The 23831-nt window shown below is 44.3% G+C and overlaps 1 protein-coding gene and 1 long non-coding RNA gene across 2 annotated transcripts in view; one reads left to right on the top strand and one right to left on the bottom strand.

Moving 5' to 3' along the window:
- Positions 1-2127: 2127 nt before the first annotated feature.
- On the top strand, positions 2128-21533 carry LOC130606805 (uncharacterized). Its single transcript, XR_008974056.1, has 3 exons — positions 2128-2197; positions 19091-19201; positions 21113-21533. It is a non-coding gene; the product is annotated as an uncharacterized LOC130606805 (long non-coding RNA).
- JAG1 (jagged canonical Notch ligand 1) overlaps positions 3050-23831 on the bottom strand; it is a 35742-nt gene continuing 14960 nt past the window's right edge. Inside the window, exons 4-26 of the mRNA XM_057423351.1 lie at positions 20728-20982; positions 19707-19767; positions 15753-15883; positions 15358-15477; positions 14827-14940; positions 14269-14382; positions 13326-13439; positions 12878-12924; positions 12158-12331; positions 11525-11675; positions 10808-10972; positions 10215-10328; positions 9477-9590; positions 9252-9365; positions 9011-9127; positions 8468-8495; positions 8272-8357; positions 7355-7468; positions 7019-7128; positions 6638-6874; positions 6344-6475; positions 5737-5887; positions 3050-5050 (exon numbers count right to left, since the gene is read on the bottom strand). Coding sequence (XP_057279334.1) covers positions 4593-5050; positions 5737-5887; positions 6344-6475; positions 6638-6874; positions 7019-7128; positions 7355-7468; positions 8272-8357; positions 8468-8495; positions 9011-9127; positions 9252-9365; positions 9477-9590; positions 10215-10328; positions 10808-10972; positions 11525-11675; positions 12158-12331; positions 12878-12924; positions 13326-13439; positions 14269-14382; positions 14827-14940; positions 15358-15477; positions 15753-15883; positions 19707-19767; positions 20728-20982 — 3221 coding nt within the window. The 3' untranslated portion in view covers positions 3050-4592. The remainder of the gene's footprint in view (positions 5051-5736; positions 5888-6343; positions 6476-6637; positions 6875-7018; positions 7129-7354; positions 7469-8271; positions 8358-8467; positions 8496-9010; positions 9128-9251; positions 9366-9476; positions 9591-10214; positions 10329-10807; positions 10973-11524; positions 11676-12157; positions 12332-12877; positions 12925-13325; positions 13440-14268; positions 14383-14826; positions 14941-15357; positions 15478-15752; positions 15884-19706; positions 19768-20727; positions 20983-23831) is intronic.

Here is a 23831-nt window from a genome sequence, read left to right as displayed (position 1 = left end):
ATATGATCTCATGGGGCTAGAATGAAAAGAGTAGAGATGTATTCTCCACCCTGTAGAGAAACTGGTAGGGACAATTTGCACATCACAGAGAAGGCGCTCGCTGGAAGAGCTGGGCTGGAGCTGGAGCTTGGGTCTGGTGCCCTGTCTGATACCGCATTGCTCCAGTGCTAACCTGAACCTCCAGCCAGGGGCCAACAGAACAGACAGAACCTTCACTGCTTTCTTCCTCCTCACCCCCAGAAGTTGGAATTAGCCACTGGTGTCAATACTGAAAAAGAGGAAGCTGAAAAAAATCTTGTATTTAACTATTCTTGCTCCATTTCAAAGGGGAAGGGGGAGAGCTTACGCAATCACTTCCATCTTCTGGGGAGGAAAAGGCTGAATCTGGTACTTCCCTTGTCAGAACTTCTCATCTTTGCATACACTAATAAAAGCATTGAGCCTCTGCCCTGTGACTTGTTCCAGAGGGACTCTGCCAAGGGCAGGGGTGGTGATGAAGGCCCCTGGAGAGCTGAGCCCCCTTAGCCTGATAGCTGCAGAGGCAAAGCTGAACCATACAGAGAGTGACCTCCTGCATTCCCTAGCTTGGTAAAGGGCTGATTGATTATATTAACCATTACTATGCAGGTGGTTTTGCTGCTCTGTGTCTTCAGTGGAAAGGCAAATGGCTTCAGCAGCAGAATTGCTTGAAGAATCTAGTCTCCTGTTTAGGCTGTACCTGGTTTATGATGTTTCTCACTTGCTAGGCTTCAGGTGCACAAGCACTTGCTGGCTGTCCTTTGCTCCTATTAGCAATGCAGCAATAGCTGTTCCCAGGGCTCTTCCCTGAGTGACAAGGGTATATTGGCATCAAGGCTGATGTAAGGTGCACCATCAGCACCTTTTGCAAGTTACCTTGGCTTAAGATGGGCCCTCTCTGTGCGGGGGTGCAGAGGCTTTGATGTGGCTGTGTTCAGCTCCAGTTGAACCAAACCCAGATTCAACAGGCTCCATTAGCTGTAGCTAGAGCAAAGCTGAGGGTGCTCAGGGGAGCAATTTCATCATTATTGTTTTGTAAAGCTCCCATGTTTAAATGGCAGCTCAGGAAGCACACATTTTCCCAGTTCTTAGATGAGTAAGTATCCAAAGAACACAAACAGCAGGAAACTTCTCCTGACTAAACAGAATGCATCTTCCCAGAGCAGTAAGATGCGAACTGGCAAAGTTTAAGTTACACAAAATTAGTATTGTAACGGGAAGGCCTTCTGCTCCATGTGTCTATTTCCATGGCAGTGGAAAACAGTTCATACACCAGTGCCCAGCTTGGTGGTGGTTCCAGGGTTTGGAAGCCTGGTTTGGGGTTACATTCATTCACCAGTGTAAAATTTGAAGCTACCACTGACATATGAGGATGTAATTTAAAGATATTACAGCAATTTCACAGCATTCTCTTCCCTTCCCCTGTGTGGTTGTGGGTTTATAACACTGGGAGGTGGCAATGGAAATGAGTTGTATGGAGAAACTCCACTGTAACAAAACCTCTGCACAGTAAGTGCAGTGCTTCACAGCACAGGAAAGGCTGGAAATACATAAATGAATCCTGCACTGAGGGTTTGACAAGTCCGGAGGAGCCCAGGTTTTGCTCTACATGGAGCCTCCAGCGACCTAAATAGATTTAGCACTATGTTAAATGATGAAGTCTGTATTGAGAATTCACCTCCATAGGTTTCCACTGTAGCCTGTCACATACCAGCTCCCAGGACTAGCAAAAGCCCTGTTTTTTTTTTAATTAGCCTTATAGAAGACAGATTTATTCCTATAAATTCAGGTATAAATGTTTCAGTCATTTAGAAGAGGTAGTTGGTTTCTGCGTCATTGGGGACCTACATGAACAGTAGACACCAGGATGATGGTTAATTCAACACTGAGTACAGGAAAGCATCTAGTTAATGAATTCACTGTGTACTTCTGAGGCAGGTGGAAGGTTCTATTATCTTTTAAATGGCATTTTTGGACGCAACATGTCAAGGAAAAAGAGGAAAACAAATACTCCCTGGGATTTGTTCGAGGAATTGTGGAAGTGGTCAGATGAAGCTAATGTTGTTGACTTCCCATTCAGCAGGCAGCCAACTGATGATTCTCCAGCACGTGACTGTGAGGAGGGAAAGCTGTCCCCTGTCACGGCAGCATAGTGGCGCGTTTGACATCTCCTGTTAAAGTGAGTGTGAAATAAGAAGTAACACTAAAGAGATTTTAACAGATGTTTTAAGACAGCTGTAAAGAAACTACAAGGCAGAGATGCCTTGCTGTCATCTTGTTTAGTGTTCATTGTATTCCTATCACAGTGCATAAATAGAGATACTTTACTAGATATGTATGAAGCAGCATAACCTTGCAGTGACTGGTTTAAACTCAAGTACAGACAGCAACCCAACCCTGCTTGGGTTTCAGTTGAGTTTCTTACCCACAGCAAATTGTTCCTCCAGCTCTGTACTAGCACCTTCCTGTAAAACACTGCTGCAGCCTTATCAAGAAAATATGCTAAAATAGGAGTAGCCCATCAGAGAGCAAACGCAAACCGGCACACACGGCCCCTCTGAGGTGGGAGGGGCAGCGCTGGTTCAGCACTAAAAGCCATTGTGTTGAATAGTTTAAAAGTTTATTTTATGCTTTACAAGCACTTCTTGCCCATTAGAAATCGGTATCATCTGTGGATCCTTTCCCATCCAGGTCAGCAGTTTGGATCCTGCCTAGCTACGTACATTTGGTTACTATCTGGTGGGAGCTCATTGGCTCATGCAAAGTAAACTGATTGCACAATTCCAGTCACATCCTCCTCCTCCTATTCTTAGAAGTACACAGAGGGCCACTAGCCAAAAGACATGGAGAACAAGGGACATGCTGCTTTCCAACCCCTTCAACCTGACTGGGAACCAGGGGGGGAACACGGAATCAGCTAACAAAACCCTACTGCATGGAAACGGGTGGCAGGTCTTCGAAGCACAAAGCTGCCCCTGCCCTAGCAGTGTGGCAGGCAGGAGCACCTCCCTGCTCAATAATCTCCACGCTCTTTCATGTTTTCATACAAAAAATTTAATAAATATTACTTTTCAAGATTTATTGCCAGGAACAACACATCAAAGATGCATTTTCATATAACACTAATATCACAATACAAGGTATCTTCATGATCTCAATGGTTAACCACCGAGATGACTATGTTTATAAGCCTTTTGATCTTAAACATCGTAATAGCACTTTGATTTCCTCACTTGTTAAGGCGGGCAGTGGAATCTATGGCAAACCTACACAGTGATCTTACTGGACATTCTACTGTTCAAGTATTCAACAACTAGCTTATTAGAATACTCCCTAAATGCAGTAGATTACAAAAAAAGTCAAATCTACAAGTGGTTCAGTATTACATATTCATGGTGAGAAAAAACAAAGAATTAGAATTTACAAAAGAAGATTGCTGTGTTCCCAACTTCACACGCTAATCGGATACTTTCAGTACATGCAACCACTCACGTTTCCTCTACATAAAGTAATAGCTCAGTTTTGTTCCCTTAAACTGCTTCTTAGCAGATGATCTGCCTGTCACTCGGGTTTCAAGTCTAAAGCAGCAAAACAAAAAGAAAGAATGTTCTAGTCTAATTCTCTAAACTGCCTCAGTCAGTACTTACAAATAGTCTTAAAGTGATACTATGGAAGGTGTTTCAAACGTTGGACATTGTACAAAAACCAGCATCAAGGCCTGGGAGCCCATCCTATTAAAAATAACCTATTTTCGAACACCTCAGTTTTGGCATATAGGCAACATGTAACAAGGAAATAAATTCGAAATAGAGAAGCCACAAGCTTACAATGCTATCAAAAACCTTCAACTCTAAACACGTACATATAAATAAAAAGGAATGATATTTTAAGGCTCTTGATTATTAAGTTAATAAATCAAATATACACAGTGATTAATAAAAAAAGAATTATTTACAGATCTATACAAACTTCTATTTTTGACACATTTTCCTCTTTAAATTCTTCATTTACCAGCAACTGCTGACAAGTTCCCCCCACCCCGCCCCCAACAAAAATACAATAAAAAAATAAATAATAAACTTATTTGTGATAGTTGCTGTGGTTCCGAGCTGCAAAGGCACTTTCAAATACAGAACTAGTTGTACGTCAACCATAAAACCAATATACAAAAACCTCAAATTCAATAAATATAAATAAAATGTATTCATTCGAAAGGAACTGTATAAATCTGGCAGGAAAAAGAAAAATAACAAATGAAGAGGAAGGAGGAGTAGTTAAGGCTCTGTGATACCTTGGGAAACGTTTCCGTGATGCATCAGCTGCAGCTGAATTTCCGCGAGGGCACTTTTGACTAGTTTTGCATAGATGTGAAATGCAGCACTTGGTATTCCAGCCAACCACAGCAACTATCATTGCCAGTGTAAGCCAGCTTGTCAAAACTTAAATTAACACAGGGATTCTAAGTAAATAATAGCCTCAGACTCAAATATTACACAACAGTTTAAGAACTACAAGCTCTTGAGTGCCTTTCTAGTGATACTTAAAGGCCCTGCATGGCAGCACCCCACCGTCTGCTATACAATGTACTCCATCCGATTGAGGCTTTGTGCACTTTCCAAGTCTCTGTTGTCCTGTTTGTTTGTCCAGTTCGGGTGTTTGGTGGGGGTGCTGTTGGGGGGCTTTTCATCTCTGTCTACCAAAGTGTACGCTGGCTGCTTGGCAAAGCGGGCCTTCTGCTGGTGTTTGTCCATGTCGTCTTCCTCCACCTCGGAGTTGTGTGTCCTTATTTTGGCGATTTTAGAGTTTTTGTTTTCGTAGTCTTTGATTGGGACAGTGTTTGCTCCGTGTTTCTCAATGGGGTTCTTGATCTGGTTGAGCTGCTCCCTCACGTTGTTGGTAGTGTTGTCGTCAGACGCTGTGTGAGTGTGGCTGCTCTGCTTTCGGCGCTTCCGAATGCACCAATAGAAAACAGTCACCAGGCAGCAGATCCAGGCTACTGTCAGCACTGAGCTCAGCAACGGCACCAAGAAATCTGGAAGAGACAGGACAGCGTTAACCCCACCACGAACCAAGCGCTCCCCGCCAGGCTTCCTGCAAACAAAACACATCTTGGGGTTTAAGCCTTATTTTTCCACTGGGATCCAGACCTCAGGAGGATCTCCCTTAGAACACATGGCGTTTAAACCAAGTCTGGAACTCAGAGTGCTGCCTGGTAGCCCTCATGGAAAACGTTCACCTTGTACACACAGAGCCAGGCATCGCTGGTGGGAGTAACGCAGGCATCAGTACATCACCTGCCATGGCTCCCACATAACAGCTCCTGCTACAACCACTCCTGTCTCACTGGTGGCTATTGGTAAGATGCCTGTTACGTGCCTGGCACTCTGTGGAAAGCTAGAAGCAGACACCTCTGATAGTGTCTAACTGTGACACGAGGGCTTCCAGAGCCAGCCAGCTGCTGCTTTCTGCCTTACCGACATGCACAGAGGAGTAGCAGTCCTTTCAACAGGTCAGGCCACTGGGTTAAAGCAATTTCAGAACTCAGTTTTTTAAGTAGCAAGACTCCAGCACAAAGCCTCCTTACTGTGCTCCCCGTTATCAGAGCCAGAGGCTGAGGGTCTCAGACTTGCTACAAATCCAAAAGGTGAGGAAGCTTCCCCCGCTGTGAAAGGCTGCTCTGGCCATGGCACATACAGAGGGTCTGGAGGAGAAGCTCACCTGTTTTGTTTTTAACTGGTCGCCGCTGTACTCTGACCTCCGCCACTGCCGCGATGAGCGTGTTGTTACCATCGCGCTTACTGACAAGGTCGATGATCTTATCTGTGATGTCTTTGATGGGGTTTTCATCTTCCCCTATATCTTCTGCAGACTACAGAAGAAGCCATACAATTAATACCAAATGCCAGATCAGATGCATGGGTAAGCTGCTATTTAAAAGCTTTCACAATCAGTTACGGCTCTTGGCACTTTGAATACTTCAAAAGCACACCAGAAACAAACTAAGAGCTGGGGGCAGGAACTCATAATGCAAAATTTCTGTCCCCATCCTTAAAAAAGAGCCAAAAAACCTCCCAAAAGCAGCTCTCAAGGGAATGAAACAGAAACATGTTTTTCTACCCCTACTACAGTTGCCACCAGATGTAGCTTTCAGGTATGCACATGTAACCAGGATTTCTTCCCTGTTCTTACAGGGAACTGGGATGGAAACTAAACCACAAGAAGAGCTGACAAAGCCAAGAATTGGATTTTTACAAGATCCACATGTTGCACACATAGCCAAGCAATTAACTATTAAGGCATTTAAAGATATTCCAGGAATACTTACAATAGCAACATGTATTTCATTATTTGCCAAGTGCGAAGGCTCACAGGTAATATAGATGGAATATTCAACAGAAACATTCTTCAGAATATTCAGATTCCTCAATTCACTGCAAATGTGCTCTGTGGTAAGTCCCTGGAGGATGCAAAAGAGGTGTTGGGGGTTTTTATGCACATGAACACACAGATAGTAGACTTACGTTTCTGTTTCTGCCCTGAAGTAAGAGTTCTCAAGGGAAGAGGAGGTAGAATTGCCTCCAAGCCAGCTTTTGCTGTTCTTTTATGTTCTGCTACTTACTGGTGCCATCATTTCTTTATTAAATGTGAAGGTGATGTTGGCACAGTTGTCTTGGTAGTAAGAATCAGAATTGCATTTGGTCTTCACCGGTTGTTGGTTTGAAGGCCAGCATTCACCCACCGCAGCACAAGGGTGAGTAAAGCAGTGGTCTTCTCGGACAGGAACACAAGCGTGTCCAGCTGGGCATTCGTTATGGCCTTTGGCATGTAGGACACAAGGTCGAGGACCACACCAAACCTGGAAGAGAATAAACGCTGATAAATAACCACTGGTTACAGGACAGACACGAAGAGTATCCCACCACATTCCTCCATTTTGCCTTCAAGTTGTCTATCATCCTGTTTTGGAGGATTCACAATCCCAACCACAGCAAAGCCGTACCTTGGAGCACGTGACCTTTCCATTCAGACACTGACAGGTATTGCAGTCATCATCCCACTTGGCCCCATCTGGCATCACCCGAACACTGGTAAGGCAAGGCCTTCCTGTGACTGAAGAGAAATGGAACAGGATTATAGACTCAAAATAGGGAAAAAAAGTGGAAGAACACCTTTCTAAATTAACCTAATCTTATCACAAAGTTTACTTACTCAATACAGACACACACTTCCTTGAAAACAACAAAGAGCACCCCTCACAACCCCCATACAACCACAGACCGTTAACATGCAGTTACAGAGACCTCACTACAAGGACCAGATATGACACCACAAGTACCTTCTTGGCATCCCACACCGCTACGACCTGGTGGGCAAATGCAACGGTAGCCGTTGATTTCGTCTACACATGTAGCTCCAAAGGCACAGGGGGAAGACTGGCATTCATTGATATCTGCGGAAGGAAGGAGAGGAAATAAAGGTTACTCTATAATATCCCTTTATTTCGTCAGAAAACCATACAAAAGGCTTTCCTGCTGGAGCTTTGTGTTCCTTTTCTAAGTCTGCTTGGAGATCGATGCTTATTCTCAGCACCAGTATAAGCCCAGAGCAACTTCTTTGAAGTTCCTGCTGTGTGGGACTAACGAAGATCAAAACCTGACCCCTATGGCTACTTAAGCTTTTCAAGGGCAAGGACACATTCCTTCTCACACAAACACACTTCCTCTCCTCTGACATACTCCAGTTTTGCTCCCCTGCTACATTCTCCAAGGGAAGACAGCGTCAAACCCCTTTCCAGTTGCATTTTTACTATGAAACTTCCATTTCCATGGCTGTTATTAAAGAAAAGTGTTAGTGTCCTCCTACCTGTAATTATTATTAAATTACAGGGAAGTGCACACATCACCCCGGGGCTTGTAGGTGGATTATTAATTGACAAGGTTTTTGGCTGGCACGCTTTCACCTCGAGCAGAAACGTAACCACACAAACACACTCTTGACTGGGAAGAGTGTGCTGAAGGGCATTTTGCCCACTCAGCTGAACCAAGGGGTTTCAGCTCCAGCTAAACAGACTTCATGATATCCTTCATTTTCAGGGCCATTCCTGCCCTCCCCACATCTGCTACAGCTCCGGGTATGGATGCAAGAGACACCTATCCTTAATCTGATCTACCACTTAACTCAATTAAGATGATTGTCTCTCAACAAGATGGAAGTGAGACAAACCCAAAGGCAGCGCGCCACTGAAACACTTACTGATCCTGCAGTCGGGACCGGCGAAGCCTGGAGCACACTCACAGCGGTACCAGTTGTCTCCATCCACACAAGTGCCACTGTTATAACTGTAAAGAAAAGCCATGATGCAAGTTAAAAACCTGCTACAGGTAAAGAGAATCTAAAATTCAAAACCAAAATAAAGGCAAAGGATGAAAGAGAAACACATGAAACTTACCAAGGGTGAGGGCTGCAGTCATTTGTGTCTGCAAAGCAAAGACAGACAACTTAAATATGCAGAGTTTGGCTAAAACAACTGTACTGTCAGTAAAGAATGATCAAACTTCCCCTCATACCCAAGTTACACTTAGCTCAACTTTTAACAAAAATATGCTGAAATTCTCTACTAAATTGATTCCAGGCTTCTACCACAAAATTTGTTAACTACATTGTGGAACACATGTACACAGGAAGAGATCCTTGTAAAGAATCTAATGGGAAGGGGGAGGAAAAAAGTGGAAGCAGACAGAGCTGCTCTTAGAAGAAGAATGCAGGAGAAAACAAGACAACATCTGTCTCCACTTAGCTCATTTGCAACTTTCTCATGCCCAGGTCAAGGCTCTATCACATAAAGTCATTAAAAACAAAGATTCAGGTGATGCTAAAGCCTACATCAAACAAGCTTTCCCTTCTGGTTTCAATCTTGACTCCAAGGGCGACAGGATGAGCTAATGTTCTCATCATGCAACACTCTGGAAGAGTTCAAGCAGAGACAACTTACTCTGAGTACACGTGGGTCCTTCCCAGCCCTCCTTGCAGACACAAGTGAATGACTCCCCGCTGACTACGCAGGTACCACCGTTATGACAGGGGTTTGGCAGGCAGCTGCTGTTTCTCGCTGTAACAGAAACAAGATTGGCCCCTGAGTTGTTGGAAAGGCGTCGAAACCGAGCCAAGAGGAAGAACTGAGGTCACAGATTTCACGCTGCATCTGCTTCCTGGTGATTACACAGGGTATTTACCTATGTTACAAGTGGCTCCTTCCCATCCTGCAGGACACATGCACTTGAAGGTGTCCCCCTCGTCGTAACACGTTCCTCCGTTGTTGCATGTTGCCTCATCGCACTGGCTGTCACCTGTAGAGAACCCGAACTACCCTTAATGCCGGTGCTTTCTTAATGCAATGCAACAAGTTGAAGCAGCCTCAACAGAGCACACATGCTATGTTTTGGAAACGCTGAACTTACGGGAGTGGCAGGTTTTTCCTTTCCACCCATTTTTACATTCACAGAAGAAGTCGTTGACCAAGTCTCGGCAAGTTCCTCCATTGTGGCAAGGGTTTTTACTGCAGTCATTAATATCTAGATATGTTAAGAAGAGAAAACGAGCTAAGCCATGTTTACAGAATTGACAAGCACTTGATGCCTGCCCCATCCCTAACGTTGGCTTGTGTTTCAATCACGGATTAAGCACTTAAGTCTGTATTTTAAAAGCTTTAAGTGCTGTCACAGAGATGAAGAATACTCCAACCACAACCCTCCAGTTTGTTTTCATTTTGTTTGTCATCTTGTTTCACTAAATGAGAAGTGAAAAGGCCAATTACATAAACTATCCTACCAGTCACAGGATAGGAGCTAAGAACTTGCTCCTCTTCTGTTCCAGAGACTGACAGGGTGTAAGTATGGTATATGCAGATACACCATTCCCAAAACAGCAGGTGCTAATGCCAAGGCTCTATTACTCGAAGTTATCCAAAGGGTAGAGCGGGAAAAATTAGAGAGAAAGGTTCTGCTCCCAGAACTCCGGTTTCGTTCCAATACAGAAGCCTAGGACTTGGTGGAAAAAGAGACACCTTGTTCTCTGTGGCCTTTGAAGCAGAGATCATGTCAAATTGGTACTGGTCACTGTCATCCTAAAGACAGTACCAGCCATTCCTTCCTGATGTTTTCCCAGATCTTTCTGTGTGCTGAAGAATGATAACTTACTTGTTTCACAATACGTTCCTTCCCATCCATCACTACAAATACACTTGTAGGAGTTGATGCCATCGATACAAGTGCCACCATTTTTACAGGGATTGCTCTCACAGTCATTAATATCTGCAACAGTTTGGAGGAGAAAACAAAACAGAAGGAAAAGAAAAATCAGATTAGAAGAGCAGCCACCAGAAGTCATCATCGTCTTGCAGACTACTTGGCTAAGACCCCTGAGAGGAAGGGTTATAAGCAAGATGAGAAATAGGTGAAAAACTGCACAAAGCGATGAGCCTGTCACTCAACAATTACTGCTAAAACCAAAAGCAAACCCAGGAGTCCTCACGATCGATGTTAAACCCCACCATTAACTACCTCAGCCCTTGTATACCTAAGGCTTTTAAAAACACACAATTCAAGGCCAGAAGGTTCATTACTGTGAACTTTCCCCAAGGCCCAGCAAATTCCAATCTGCCTCGCCCAAGCGGGATATGAAAACTTAAAGCAGTTCCAAGGTTCACGGTGCTACAAGAAACCATCCAGCAGCCTAGGAGGAAAGGACGGAATCTCTTTCCCACAAGATATATTCTCTTGTCAGCTCTTACTCTCATGACAGTAGGTGCCGGTGAATCCTTTGTTGCATTCACAGGTGAATTTTCCACCTGCTTGGCTCTTGCACTTCCCGTGAGGACCACAGACGTTAGACGAGATGTAACGAACCCCTTCTGGTGTGCTGTTAGAAGCTACCGCCACCGTGCAGCTGTCAATCACTGCAGAAAAGAGAGAGCTGGGTGAGGACTGACCACCCTACCCGATTTCTTAAGCTCAGAGCAACATTTTCATTTCCAGTGATGGATGTTTAAAAGACATACGTATCATGGAATCATTTGGGTTGGAAAAGAGCTTTAAGATCACTGTGTCCAGCTGTAAAACTAACACTGCCAAATATGCCTGCTGCTTTAAAATGACTGCTCCAACTGTTTGTGCATAAAATAATCACAGCATCTTATATGACAACCGCTGGACCACATCTGTGGCCTGGAATAAATTCAGCAAAGCAGGCTATTTGCTACACGTGTTTTCTGCGCACACTGATGTAACACTGCCTTTCAAATAGCCCGTATTTATCATACTGGCTATGTGAAAGCTAGCATTACTCATCTTCTCACACAAAGAGTGGCATAAGGCACAGGGCAAAATTCTGCGTCTTTATGCAAGAGCTACTCCAGCAAGTACACACGGGAGCTTCATTAGGGCTCCAGCCAGAGGAGGGGTGGAAGCTAATGCCAGTCATTCCCGTTCACCTGCAAGGCGACACAGACCTTCACAAGGGGTTGTGCGGCAGTGATCTTTCAGGTGGGAGCAGTTCTTCCCTTCGTAGTCTTCAGGGCAGTTACAGAAGTAGTCCATAGCAAGATTGAAGCACTGGGCACCATTCTGGCAAGGATTTGGCTCACAATAATCTATATCCAGCTGTAAGCAGTGCACAGAAAGGAAAGGGAAATAAAAAGGGGGGCAGGGAAGAGAGAAACAAGTTTTATCATCACCTTCCCTCACTAGGACAGGCAGACATTGTGGAATCTGACCTTTTTATCTGCTGCCTCAATGAGTTGTTCATCATGCACAGTTTAGTTCGACTTGCAACTATTTCAGCAGACAGCAGCGCTCTTGATGTTAAACAGCCCCTCAAAAGTTAACAGCGTGCAACAAAACCTGACATGCAAACGCTTGCACTCTGCTTCTCAAAAGGAATCCTCAGCAACCCATCAGGGGGTTTGTGGGTTTTCCCACCCCCCCAGTATATATTAATCAAGCACGTTCTTGGCAGACTGACAGCGATATCAAGTACAACTTTATCCCATGGTTCACTGAGTGCCAGGCATTCAACGTACAGACCCAGAGTGCCGGTAGGAACGCTGCTGGCGGAGGGCCTGCCTTTCACCCATGCTTCTTACCTGACAGAGGTTTCCTGAGAAACCAGCGGGACACAGACATTGGAATCCATTGATTTCATCCTGGCAGTGACCCCCATTCATGCAAGGGTTACTTGCACATTCATTGATGTCTTTCTCACAGTGATCTCCTGCATAGCCAGGTGAACAGATACACCGATAACCATTAACCAAGTCCTGGGAAGAAGGAACACAAAAGTCTAGAGTTAAGGCTTTTCCTCCCTCTTGTTATATTCTTATTAAAGAAAACAATAACCCCCAAACCACAACTCCCCCCCAACAGTCCATAATGAACAAACAAAAATGCTCTTACTATGTCCAAACAAGGCAAGAGGTTTTTTAAGTGGGAAATAAAACACACACTCACTCCCCCTGCTTCCCCCCAGTACTGCCTTACACTCTTTAATTTCCAGGCAGGATAAATTAACCCACATTTTGATATGGAGTATCTATATTTATAGCAGGTAATCTGCACAACAACCGGCCCATTCACTGGTGACACTGGCACTGAAAACGAGTCATTTATTGCAGTTATATCATTTTTGCCCTTGCTGCTCTACCCGCGTACCCTGACACGCTGTAGCATGACACAGGTCCTCCCCCCAGGTCAAAGAAATGAGTTTATCCCAGCTAATTGCTATTTGCCACACTATGGCTGTTTAGTCTCAAATGTTTTACTGTTACAAGTCTTGGGGAAAGCAAAATAAAGCAAAGTGGCTTTACCCGACAGGATCCTCCATTCTGACATTGTCCACGACAGTCGTTAATATCTGCAATAAAACTACTGTGGTTAGAAGGCAAAAAATATATTTACTCTAGATACAGAGTTCAAGCCTCTCTAAAACTGCAGCTAGATAAAGCTTTTGTCAAGTTTCCTGCATGCCTTCCTCAAGATAAGGTTATTATAATGGGTGGGAACCTTTCGTGCTTCTTCTACTAAAGGCAGTGAAACTTCACATCATTGTTTTAGTCACTTTATCAGAATATAACTATGTTATGGACTAACAAGTCTGATAAAGCTGTGTATTTTCATTCCACACCAACTACTCCCTTTCTGAAAACATCAACCACTGAGGCTCTGCCTGATGCTTAAATCCGAGCTTAGGACTCGGTGGCTTAAACACATACACACACAACTGGCCTTTAATAAACCAAGAATACAGCCACTTACTGATATCACAGTTGTGGCCAGACCAGCCAGTAATGCAGTCGCAATAGTAGCTGCCAATCAGGTTCCTGCAGGAGTTGGCATTGACACAGGGTTTGCCCTCACATTCATTCGCATCTGGAAAAGCAAGGTGGATGGTCAAATGCAGGGCTTGTAGGGCAGGGGGAGAAGGGAGAACAGCCTACAGCTGGTTTTCACAGCAGTCATCAGCCCTCTGGTCAGATCTAAGGGGAACTTTTAATACACAGCATGGATTAGCATGACTTGGACAAACAAAAGTCAGCCATACATCAGCCTCTGAAGTCTCTTTCAATTTCTCTGCAATTAGAACATATAGGCTATGCTAATTATTTGATAATTACACCCAGCCACTCATTAAGAGCAACCTTCTCCCCCCATACACACATCTCAAGTGAGCATTCCAAAGGAGGAGTGCTACAGCCTGGTCATTGGGATTAGTGTGTTGTGTGAAGAATGCAGACAGCTCATTCTTCATGAGATCATCCACATTTTGGAACCCAGCTGTGAACTCCTTGGTCTGGAGGAGTTGACATGGCTGAAGAGATACAGCAACTTTCTCACAGGCTAAAGGAAGAAATCCGTGTGGGGGTGGGAGTGGAAGGCATACACATGCACCCTCCTCACTTCAGTTCATTTGTGGTTTATAGTATGTCTCTCTGCCTTAGTTAACCATTTCCTCTAACTGCTAGCATACATCAAAATGACAACACAAGGAAACCACTCAGAGCGGTCTAGACCCCAGTCCTGCAAACACTGACAATATTCTCCATGTGCCACAATACACCCATAGGCTCCAAAACCATAAACCATTGCCTAATGCAAAGGGCACAGCCACCCTTTGTCTGCCCAACTATGATCCCTTTTGCATTTATCTCCCCCCACTCGCCCCAGAGCAACACTGGATGAAGAGAAGAGCAGTTCTCACCTAGCTGGCACGTTTTGCCAGTCCACTGAGGTGGGCAAATACACTTAAATCCATCAACTAGATCCTGGCAAGTTCCTCCATGACCACAGGGATTTGGAGAACAATCATCAATATCTGTAAAGCAGAGTAAAGAGAGGCTGAGACTGTGTCTACTCCGATTTCTACATCTACTCTGATTTCAGCAAAAGCCTCCTGTTATTTCACAGCAGTGTGAAAGGGGATTCAAAGCACAGGGGAAGAAGCTTACACCTGTGGCCTTTTGGCAAGTGGGAGTTATATTTTGGTGCAGCAAACCTCTCTAAACAGTATTTTAAGCAGCTTGCCAGCATGCTACAATAATTCAGTGTTCTACTTCTTTCAAGAAGCCATTGACTATTCTTTCCCCTGGTGTTTAACAAAAGTCTTGGTATAAGCAAAGGAGAAGAGAATGCACAGTGGTATAAATGGATGCCAAGAATCAATGCTAAAGCTAGGTAAGGTTAAGTTTATCAGGGATCAGAGAGACTGGTGTAAACCAGCAGAGCAGGACATTTTTAATGCTATTCTCCCAGCACTTACTATCAGTGCAAGTTGGTCCAGCCCAGCCAGGTGCACACACACACTCAAATCCCAGAGACGTCTCTAAGCAGCTTCCTCCATTGTGACAAGGGTCAGAGAGGCAGGCGTGCTCCGCTGCACCGGGACAGAAACACAGCATTTAGAATCTGTAGCAGTGACCACAAGGCACCCCCCTGCTCCCTCCCTCTGGACACACCATCACTGCTGCTGTGAGAACCTCAAATCAAAAGCTACTCGACAGCAGGAACCATCTTCCATGCTGAATTCATCACCACACTGACTTGCACCTGTTTGAGTCACAGCCAGGCAAGGTAAGGTACTTGCAGTGATCCCGCCAGTAAGCAGAAGGCTGATGTTCAGAGATACCAGCTGTTCATGATGAAGCATGAACAAGCAAGTCTGGCTCTTCGCAGCCAGCCCTGACATCTTCACACCGGAAAAGGAGCTTTTCCCAACTTCATGAAGTATATCCAAACCAGCCACTGAAAGCTGGCGAGGATTAACTACCAAGTGGCAGCGTCACACACTTACCAATCTCACAGTTCTGTCCCGAGTAGCCCTCAGGGCAGGAACACTGGTATTTATCAGGGCCAGTGTTGCTGCAGGTACCCCCATTCAAGCAGGGCGGGTGGGTTCCGCAGTAGTTCAGATCTGCAAGAGGTGAGGAGCATTAAACCCATGGCTGAAAAGCAACAGAAACATCAGCACATGCGTGCTTTGTTCCATTACTCCAGAGCCTTTACACAACACAACCACCCACATCCTGCAGGGCAGGACAGGGAGAAGCTAAGGACACATGCTAACAGTGCCAAATGCCAACACCACGTTCCAGTGGACTCACTCAGTCTCTGCACACTCTCTCCACGCGGAGTTTGCCAGTGTTAAAACACAAGCATTACACTGGGTTATGGACAAGATTAGCATACCTTTGTCACAGAGCTGACCACCCCAGTTGGTTTCACAGAGGCATTGCCATGGTTCAATGCAAGTGCCATGGACACATCCCGGGTGTGGAATGCACTTATCACAGTACTGGCCTTGCCATCCGTACTGACACCTTCGTTTAAAGAGAGGGAAAAAAGAAGTCAGAATAGGGAAACAACCCAAAACCCCGTTAGAATCACCCTGTGTAGATGCGAGTGTGGAACTCCAAAGCTTGGAGAGAAACCAGGGTGGTGGGGGAGAAGGGCAGGAGGAGGGGAGGGGAGAAGCTATTGGAGGTTTGTTTGATGGTTTCTTGTAAACAAACATTATGGTAGCTTTGCCAAGGTCTCTCTTGCCGGCCTCCTGACAAAAGAATAACTGTTCTGAGAGAACCAGCATGAGGCCATTCAGCACAATACTCCTCCTTTGGAGCCTCATACAAATGTGGCAGAGAGGGTGGGTGTGCACTACAAATCAATCTCTGGACTTTGACAGGGTGCTTTATAAACTGAGGGAGGGGGGAGAAGAAAAAGTCAGTGGAAACAATGGTTATGCAGAGGTCCCCATGAATACAAGGTTCCAGGCATTTCAGCCGGGCTGGGTTTGCAGGAAGACAAACAAAACCATAAACACCAACCCGGAGCCCTTGGCAAGGCAGCAGCAAAGCACCAGGAGCTCTCTGCTCTATCAGAATATAACCTTATTCTGAACTGGAAGATGTACACTGCAAACACGGACTGGGCCACAGAAGAAGTGAAAGAGAACAGCAGCCATCAGGATTTTACATGGACTCAGAGAAGATCAGCTGTCAGTATTTCAGTTTGATTCATGCTGGCATCTTGTCATGGAATAACTAACACACATCCAATGCTGAAAAGCTTTTCATTTAATGTCTGGAGAAGAACTGATTATGATTATTATTATTATTGAAATCATGTATTGCTGCTACCAGTGAGCTACCTGAATTCCTACTTAAAACAAAGATGTTCTTGTAAAGTAAAGCCCCCTTAAGGGAAAGCTCATTTTGGCTTTCATTTAGCTCTCACTAGCCAAGCAGAGCAAGGATTCTTCAGATTAAAGTGAATCTAAAGATAGAAACAAGGAAAACAAGCTGAAAGTAAAAAGCCAGGGTTTGTTGAGGTCCTGTATTTCATTAACAGGTCCTGAGAGTAATTGATCAGCAGCAATTATGCACTAAGCTGTCACTAAGTTATGAAAACAAACCTCATCTGCACAGAAGTCAGCTAAGCTTTCTATTTGTGAAACCCCCCACCATTCCGCTGCCGATTTCTTCTCATGGGAAAAAGCTGGAAGGATCTATCCAATGGGTAATCACACACAGCCAGTGGTAAGTCTGACTTCCCTTCTGAAACCTCAGGTGACAAACTGCATCCTAATTAAGTGCTTTCTTTAATAGCTATTTCAATAGCAGCCTATTCAAACTCAATGGGAAAATCTTATTAGCTCGTGTGTTAAAAAGAAGCACTAGGCCGACTTATGTGTCTGTGTGTGCAAAGAACATGAAAGAAACCCAGATCAGGCAAAACAACCTCCCTCTAGCAGCCCTTGGAAAATCCTTCTGTGTAGGAAATACAGTAAGAAGGCACAAAGATCAAAATTCAGGAACATCCCCTTTTAATTTGTGTTGCATTCAAAGCAACTCCCTTGTGAGCTTGCATGCAAGCAAAACTAAGGGACCTCCCCTGCAAAAACAGGTATCCAGACTGAGACTTTTACTCCTTTCTGCCAAATCAAAGGAATGCTTGTTTTCCTTAAAGCAAGTGTGAAGAGAAACAAGTAATTAAGAATGATATAGATAGATATATCTATCTAAATCACAGAGGAAAAAAAAACCATGAGCTTTAGAGCCAAAGATACAACTTTCTTCAAACATCAGCTTCAAAGTGTAACAAACAAAGCTGGGTAAGGCTACGGGCATTAGAAAAAGAGTTAGATACCCATTCCAGAAATAAGATTCATGGTAATAATTCTCATTTAATAATATGTATGCAGCAGTTTCTCATGAGAAATTTAACGTTAACTTTCCTTGTTTAGTGATTCATGAGTAAATATGGTTTTGTTGGCTGGCCTGCATTAAAGAAAGTGACTCGCACCAAAAGGGAAAAGGATATTTTAGGAATGTTTGCAAGTTGTCTATTGTACCAGAACCCAGAGCAGTTTCTGCTGGGATGTTATTTTTAACCTCTGTTGCATTTATAACATACAGGCTATATGACTCATCAAAACTTAAAAGAGAATAAAATCTTGTTTCTGTGTTCACTTTAAAGATATTGGTCTAACTTGGCAAGCAGAAGTTATCTGAAAGCACCAGAAGGACAGCATTGTTTCAAGACTATGCAAATCAAGTGTGGGAAAGTTGCACCTTAAGTAAATAAGAGCACTAGTGCATGTCTGGGCAGTGAGTGGGAGGCAAGAGACTTAGAAAGAGAAAGGGAAGAAAAAACTCTGGAAACAAAGCCTGTTGTTCTGACTAGGAGACAGCAACCTCTACAAGGCATGTTTATTCTGATGACAGAAGCACAAATCACTGGTAGCCTTGACTGATACAATCCTCTCACCATCTGGCCCCCCAATACTTCCTTGTGAGGCTTTTTTTCCTTTTCTAATTAAAAAAAGCTTTAGATTTGGTCTTCTGAGGGTGAAGCAGCTTATACCAGCACTGCTACACATTGAAATCACTGCACAACCTACGACGGCCCCATCCATCCTGTGGCTTGACTTTCACTTTGCAACATCTCTTGCAGAGGATGAAGTTATTTTCCACCTTCCTCTCAGAACATTCCTGCATGACTTTGTGTTTTGGTTTTGAAGCACAGAACACAGGGACAGAGAAAGAATGAACCCCTGTGTCTATTTAGGCTGATTTCCTATAGTGTGTTAGACACCCCAGACCTGGTCCTTGTTTGAACTATAGCTTATCCAGAAAGAAAAGCAGCCCCCTTCAAGCAAAAGTTTGCAGCAACAGAGAATCCAACCATAGGTTTGCTAGGCAGAAAATCTGCTTTCTGTTCCTTCAGATTTGTGAGTTTTATCCCTGAATTCCCAAGCTTCATTTTTAACCCTTCCTACTCAGCATCAGTATCTCATAACCTCAGAAGCCCTCACTTCCCTATCACCTGTAAACAGGTACGATAAGGGGTTACACACAGCAACTTACAAGCTGTTTGCTGATGAGGAATTGTCACATTTAATACCCATTAACCCTGTATTTGTAAGGGAGGGAACAACACGTTTCCCTGTGCTGTATAAATATGCTGTATTCCAAATACCTAATTGCTGGGTTATGGATAAACTCTGCTTTTCGTTGTATCCTTGCCAGGACAGAATGGACTTCAAAGCATGGGAGCAAAATTCTGCATTCATCAGAGCCTACTGACAAGATTTCATCCCAGCTATTAACCTCTCAGCACTCGGAGCCTGGCTCACAATGGTAAAGGAACTGAGAGATTTAACTAATCCCATTCTAAAGAATGCTTGACTTTTGCCTACTGATGGAAGAAACCAGGGGGTGGGAAGGAGGGAGGGGGAAAAGACTGAAAGGGAGAAGGGGAGAGAAAAGCCACACTGTACTTCAAGCTTGTAGTTGAAAAAGCCTATTAATCGGGCTTGTGGGGGGGAAAAGTACTCACAAAACATATGCACTATTTATGCAGAAACAATTAGTTAGCGCTCATTAGGCAGCATTCACGCGATTTATCTCATACCCCCATCTTCTCCCAGCGCCACCATTTCACAAACCAAAAGCTTCTTAAAATTCTCAGTGCATTAAAAGCCTGCTCCCCCCTTATTCTGGGCAAGTCAGCACGAATAATGTGCCTTGGTCAAAAACACGACTCCAAAACCACATTCCCTCCCCAGTCCTATTGTGTTTAGCATCACTTGTTTAATTATTTGGGGGGGATGGAGGGAAACAAGGAGGGAGAGGGGGCATTTACCTGCACTCTCCTGGAATTGTGCAAGAGCCATGCTTGGGGCTACATCCCTGACGACAAATGGCTGTTAAGACAAAGAAAGAGAAGTATCAGCACGCTGTCTGCTTCCTGCATCTTCGCACTCGTGGGAATGTTTTAATCTCCAACCAGCACTGTAATCCTACTAAATCCAAGGTTTTAGTAAGTTTCTCGTATCAAGCCTACTGGAAGGCAAACCAAGGTAGGTGGCTCCCTGTGATGGGAAATCCATCAGCTAGCGTCACAGGGGAATCGTACCTAATGCTGTTCAATGTTGCTTCTATTCAAGAGAAACCGTCTCACCTTAGAGAGCTCAAGTCACTCTGAGTCTACAGGTTTCCTTTCTCTGTCTTTTGCACATGGACTGGTCCACTCTCCCTGGCTTTACATCAAGGCAACTTTTAACTACTCCAGGATTACTTTTGAGACGTATCTCTGGACAAGATATTAAGATGGGCATCAATTCAAATTGCAGGTAAACTCAGTCAGCAAGACCTGCTGATAGTCTGTTCCTGCTCAGAGTCCTGCTTTCTCCTTCTGAAATTAGTGAGGAAGTTGCCATTCCCTAATAAACATGTCAAACCATCTCAGGTAGAACAAACAGCCTGGGACTCTTCAGACACCAAAGCTTTACACTTGCCAGGTCAGCCCTAAAACAAGTCTCTCCTTCCTGCTTCTCTTGAAGTTCTGCACCAAAGGGGAAATCCTTTTTGAAGTCAGCGGCAGAAGTCCCATTGAAGTCAATGGGCTGGGTTTTCTTCCCAAGGGCAAAGATGGGGATAATCAGAGAACGAACACATCTGCTAAGTGCCCAGTACTTGTCAGACCTCTCCAAGATACTAAAACATGGCAGAAGCTAGTCCTGCCCCTACTGCTCTGTGTAAAGAGTGAGCTGCTGTCCCATTACCCCTGCACAAACTGACCACTCAATTGCAACCTGGATACAATACACTCAAATCCTAACCAAGCCTGCTGATCATTTGGGGCTCGAGCATTCGTCACAAACCTTTGTTGCACTCTGGTCCCATCCAGCCTTCCAAGCAGGTTTTGTTGCCATTCTGGTCACAGGTATGATGAGTGAAGAAGTCATCTCTCGGTCGACAAAACTTGTTGCAGCCAAAGCCATAGTAATGTTCTGCACAGGTCACACGGATCTGATACTCGAAGTGGGCAGCTCCTGCATTATGTTTCAAGGTCTGCCACTGACGGCTTGGGTTGATCATGCCAGAGTGGGATGCCTTCTCAATAATGCGATCGGGATCTAGAATTTACAAGAGATGTCAGAGTTAAAAGTCTGTTTAGGTTTCATTACCTCCCACATCACAGCTCACCAGCTTCACAGGCAAGGCTCTTTAAGGCAGCTAGTTGGGTTTATTAACTTTCTGTTTTAGAGAGCAAGATAAGGCTGCCCTGGAGCTACAAGCCATTAACTGAAACACATATGCAGCATTATCAAACTGAGCAAAGCCTGAAATCAAAAGGGACTCCTAGGCCACTGGCAATCACTTATCCCTTTTGCAGCATAAGGGCATCCAGGAAGAATTACACAGTTCATGACTGAAGAAAATCCAGCTGCTTTTACTTCTAGCTGCAACAGATTGGTACATAACGTGATTTTCCTCGCTTCTCCTTTCATGGTACTAGTTTTGTTTTTAAGGGGAATATTTATGAAAACATCATCCTACAATAGCCTAATAAAGCAATGCCTGCAAAGTGAACATAAGCATCGCTAAAGGTTTGCAGCCTTCCGGGACTCTGGTGTAAACTCTAAATCCAGAACCAGCAACTCTGGCATTCAGATGACATCGGTGACCTCACTATGTTTTGGCTAAGAAATGCCATGGAAGTTCTCTCCTCAGATGGTACCTGACCCTAAAAATTCAGGACTACCACAACTTGAAGCAGAGCACTCAGATTACTGCTTATGTGTGCTGTAGAGCTGGGTACTCTCTATAGAGCTTACACTTTGTACTTGACATTTAGCTGCAGCAAAACTCTTCTGGCTTTCAGAGCCCTACAACTGTCTAAATTATGGCTTGAAATAATAATACTTCACCTTAGCTCAGAGCATTGTATATATCTGTGGTATTTCACTTTGTAGGCCGGGTCCTGCGACTTAAACGATCTGATGCTGCCTTACGACCTGCGGCTAGCAAGCACTTGACTGTCAAGTGAAAGTTTATCATAAAACAGCCAAAATATCCTTGCAGACATAGTACAAAAACAACAGTAAGTACCAGGCTGCACTGTTCTGTATATGGGAGCATAACCCAGTGACAGAAGCAGCTGTAGAAGGTAGAAGGGCAGTTTGCCAACGATGTGTTAGAAAGCGGTGTGAGAAGCACCGGCACGTTTGAGCATTGAGAATTAAAAGGTACTGATGTCCAACTTGCTCTTCCAACAATTACAAAGGCAAGGTTGGGGATTTTACATAAGGCAGAGCTGAAGACTAATGAAGTTCCTGCGTAAACCTTAAGATGCCACACGGGCAGTTCTTCATCTAAAATATTTTTAGATGTCTTTGCTAAGGACCTTTGATTTGTAGCTTTCAAAAAGAACTTCCAAAACAGGCGTCTCAAGCCTCAGATCCCCATTATCAAGTCCCCATTCTGCCCGCTTGTCTGCAGCTCTGAATAAAGCTCAAAGCACTCGCTGCACCACCACAGACCGCTGTCAGTACACACACACACCAAGCATTTACCCATTCTTAGGGTATCCTTGGCATGGGACTAGAGCATTCATTAAGTGTTTACAGTGTGAAATTAAGGGCAACTTCTTATTCACCTTCCGGTATTTCTGGTTCTATACTATTTTCCATTTAAATCAGGTTTTATTATTCCTTGGCACTAAGCCCCCAACCCCACATCTATGTGCAAGACTTTCAAATGCGTGCAGGCCTTTATTAATTTAAACCCCATTCACAAGTCATGCAGATGCCTAAGGACTTTTCCATACTGGTCTATCCAGAGCAATATCATGTCCTGTACTGTGCAGGTGTAAGGCTCTTAGATCTCATCAACGAGATTATTGACTAATTCTCAGAGGTGCTTAAGCAGATGCATATCTATTCGTCTTGAATAGGGCTAGTCAGGCGATTAGAGCTCCACTCATGCGTGCTGGGGATGGCTTTGCTGCATTTGCCAAGATTACACCCTGATCTACAGCACAGTTGGAAAGCAAATGCATTTCCCCAAATACCGACACTCTGTTCATAAAGACATCCTGTTTCGCGTAATAAAACAACTCAATCCTTTTCTCCTGCAAGGGGGAGAAGAAAAGGGGAATGACGCTCAATTTAGTTTTGTAAACCACCCCCCTCCATGCACACACACACTCACTCACTCTTGCTTTTCCAGCCTTTTCCTGTTCCCCATTGGGAACATACCACTGACAGCTATTTCAGTCCTTGGCACCAGAAAAACAGTCGCCTTGGAAAAGAGATCTTTCCTCTTGCCTGTGCTCTATCATTCCTCCCCTATCTGCCAGCTCATTAGGAAACATGTCCTTGCTGTATGTCTACAACATCTCACTCCAACCACCGGCTCTTTTGAGCCCTTAACCACAGGCTGAACTCAAATGGAAACATCCTTATTAGACCACTGGACTTTATTATTCTAAGGGCCCAGATGAAAACCAGCTGCTATTTTTCTTTGGATCATGCCTAAAATGCCTTTCATTTGATACGCCTTACAAAGCTACCACCATACATTTCAATTCAAGTAAGGTCTCACAGGCTTAAGATCCCTTTCCATGAGCCATCACCCACAGTTTTCACAATGAAGTATTGGCGTGTTCCTTCTTGTACTAAAATTTCTCCACCCTTCCCTATTCCTGCCTGCGAGTATGCACTTACACAAGTGTGCTGACCCAGACTTTGTCGCAACAACTCTTCCATTCTTAGCCTGCACCGACAGTGTTTTAAGTTTTATAGTAAGCAATCCCAAAGCAGCAGACTGGTGAAGTAAATAGAAAGCAGCAGTCAACCAGGCTTGAGAGAAAGCCATCTCCCTAACCCCTCTGACACCAGCTGACTCGGAAGCCCGTGCTTCGATACAAAGGGTTGAGGAAACATTAACCAATTCAAAATCAATGAAGTGGAAGAGAGAGGCT

This window comes from Pezoporus wallicus, unplaced genomic scaffold (assembly GCF_028554395.1).
Source record: "Pezoporus wallicus isolate ANWC-B61680 ecotype Strahan unplaced genomic scaffold, APGP_CSIRO_Pwel_v1 contig_4191, whole genome shotgun sequence".
In the NCBI taxonomy this organism is placed as follows: domain Eukaryota; kingdom Metazoa; phylum Chordata; class Aves; order Psittaciformes; family Psittacidae; genus Pezoporus; species Pezoporus wallicus.
Note: the sequence above shows the minus strand (reverse complement) of the source record. Positions and strands in the feature narration are given on the sequence as shown.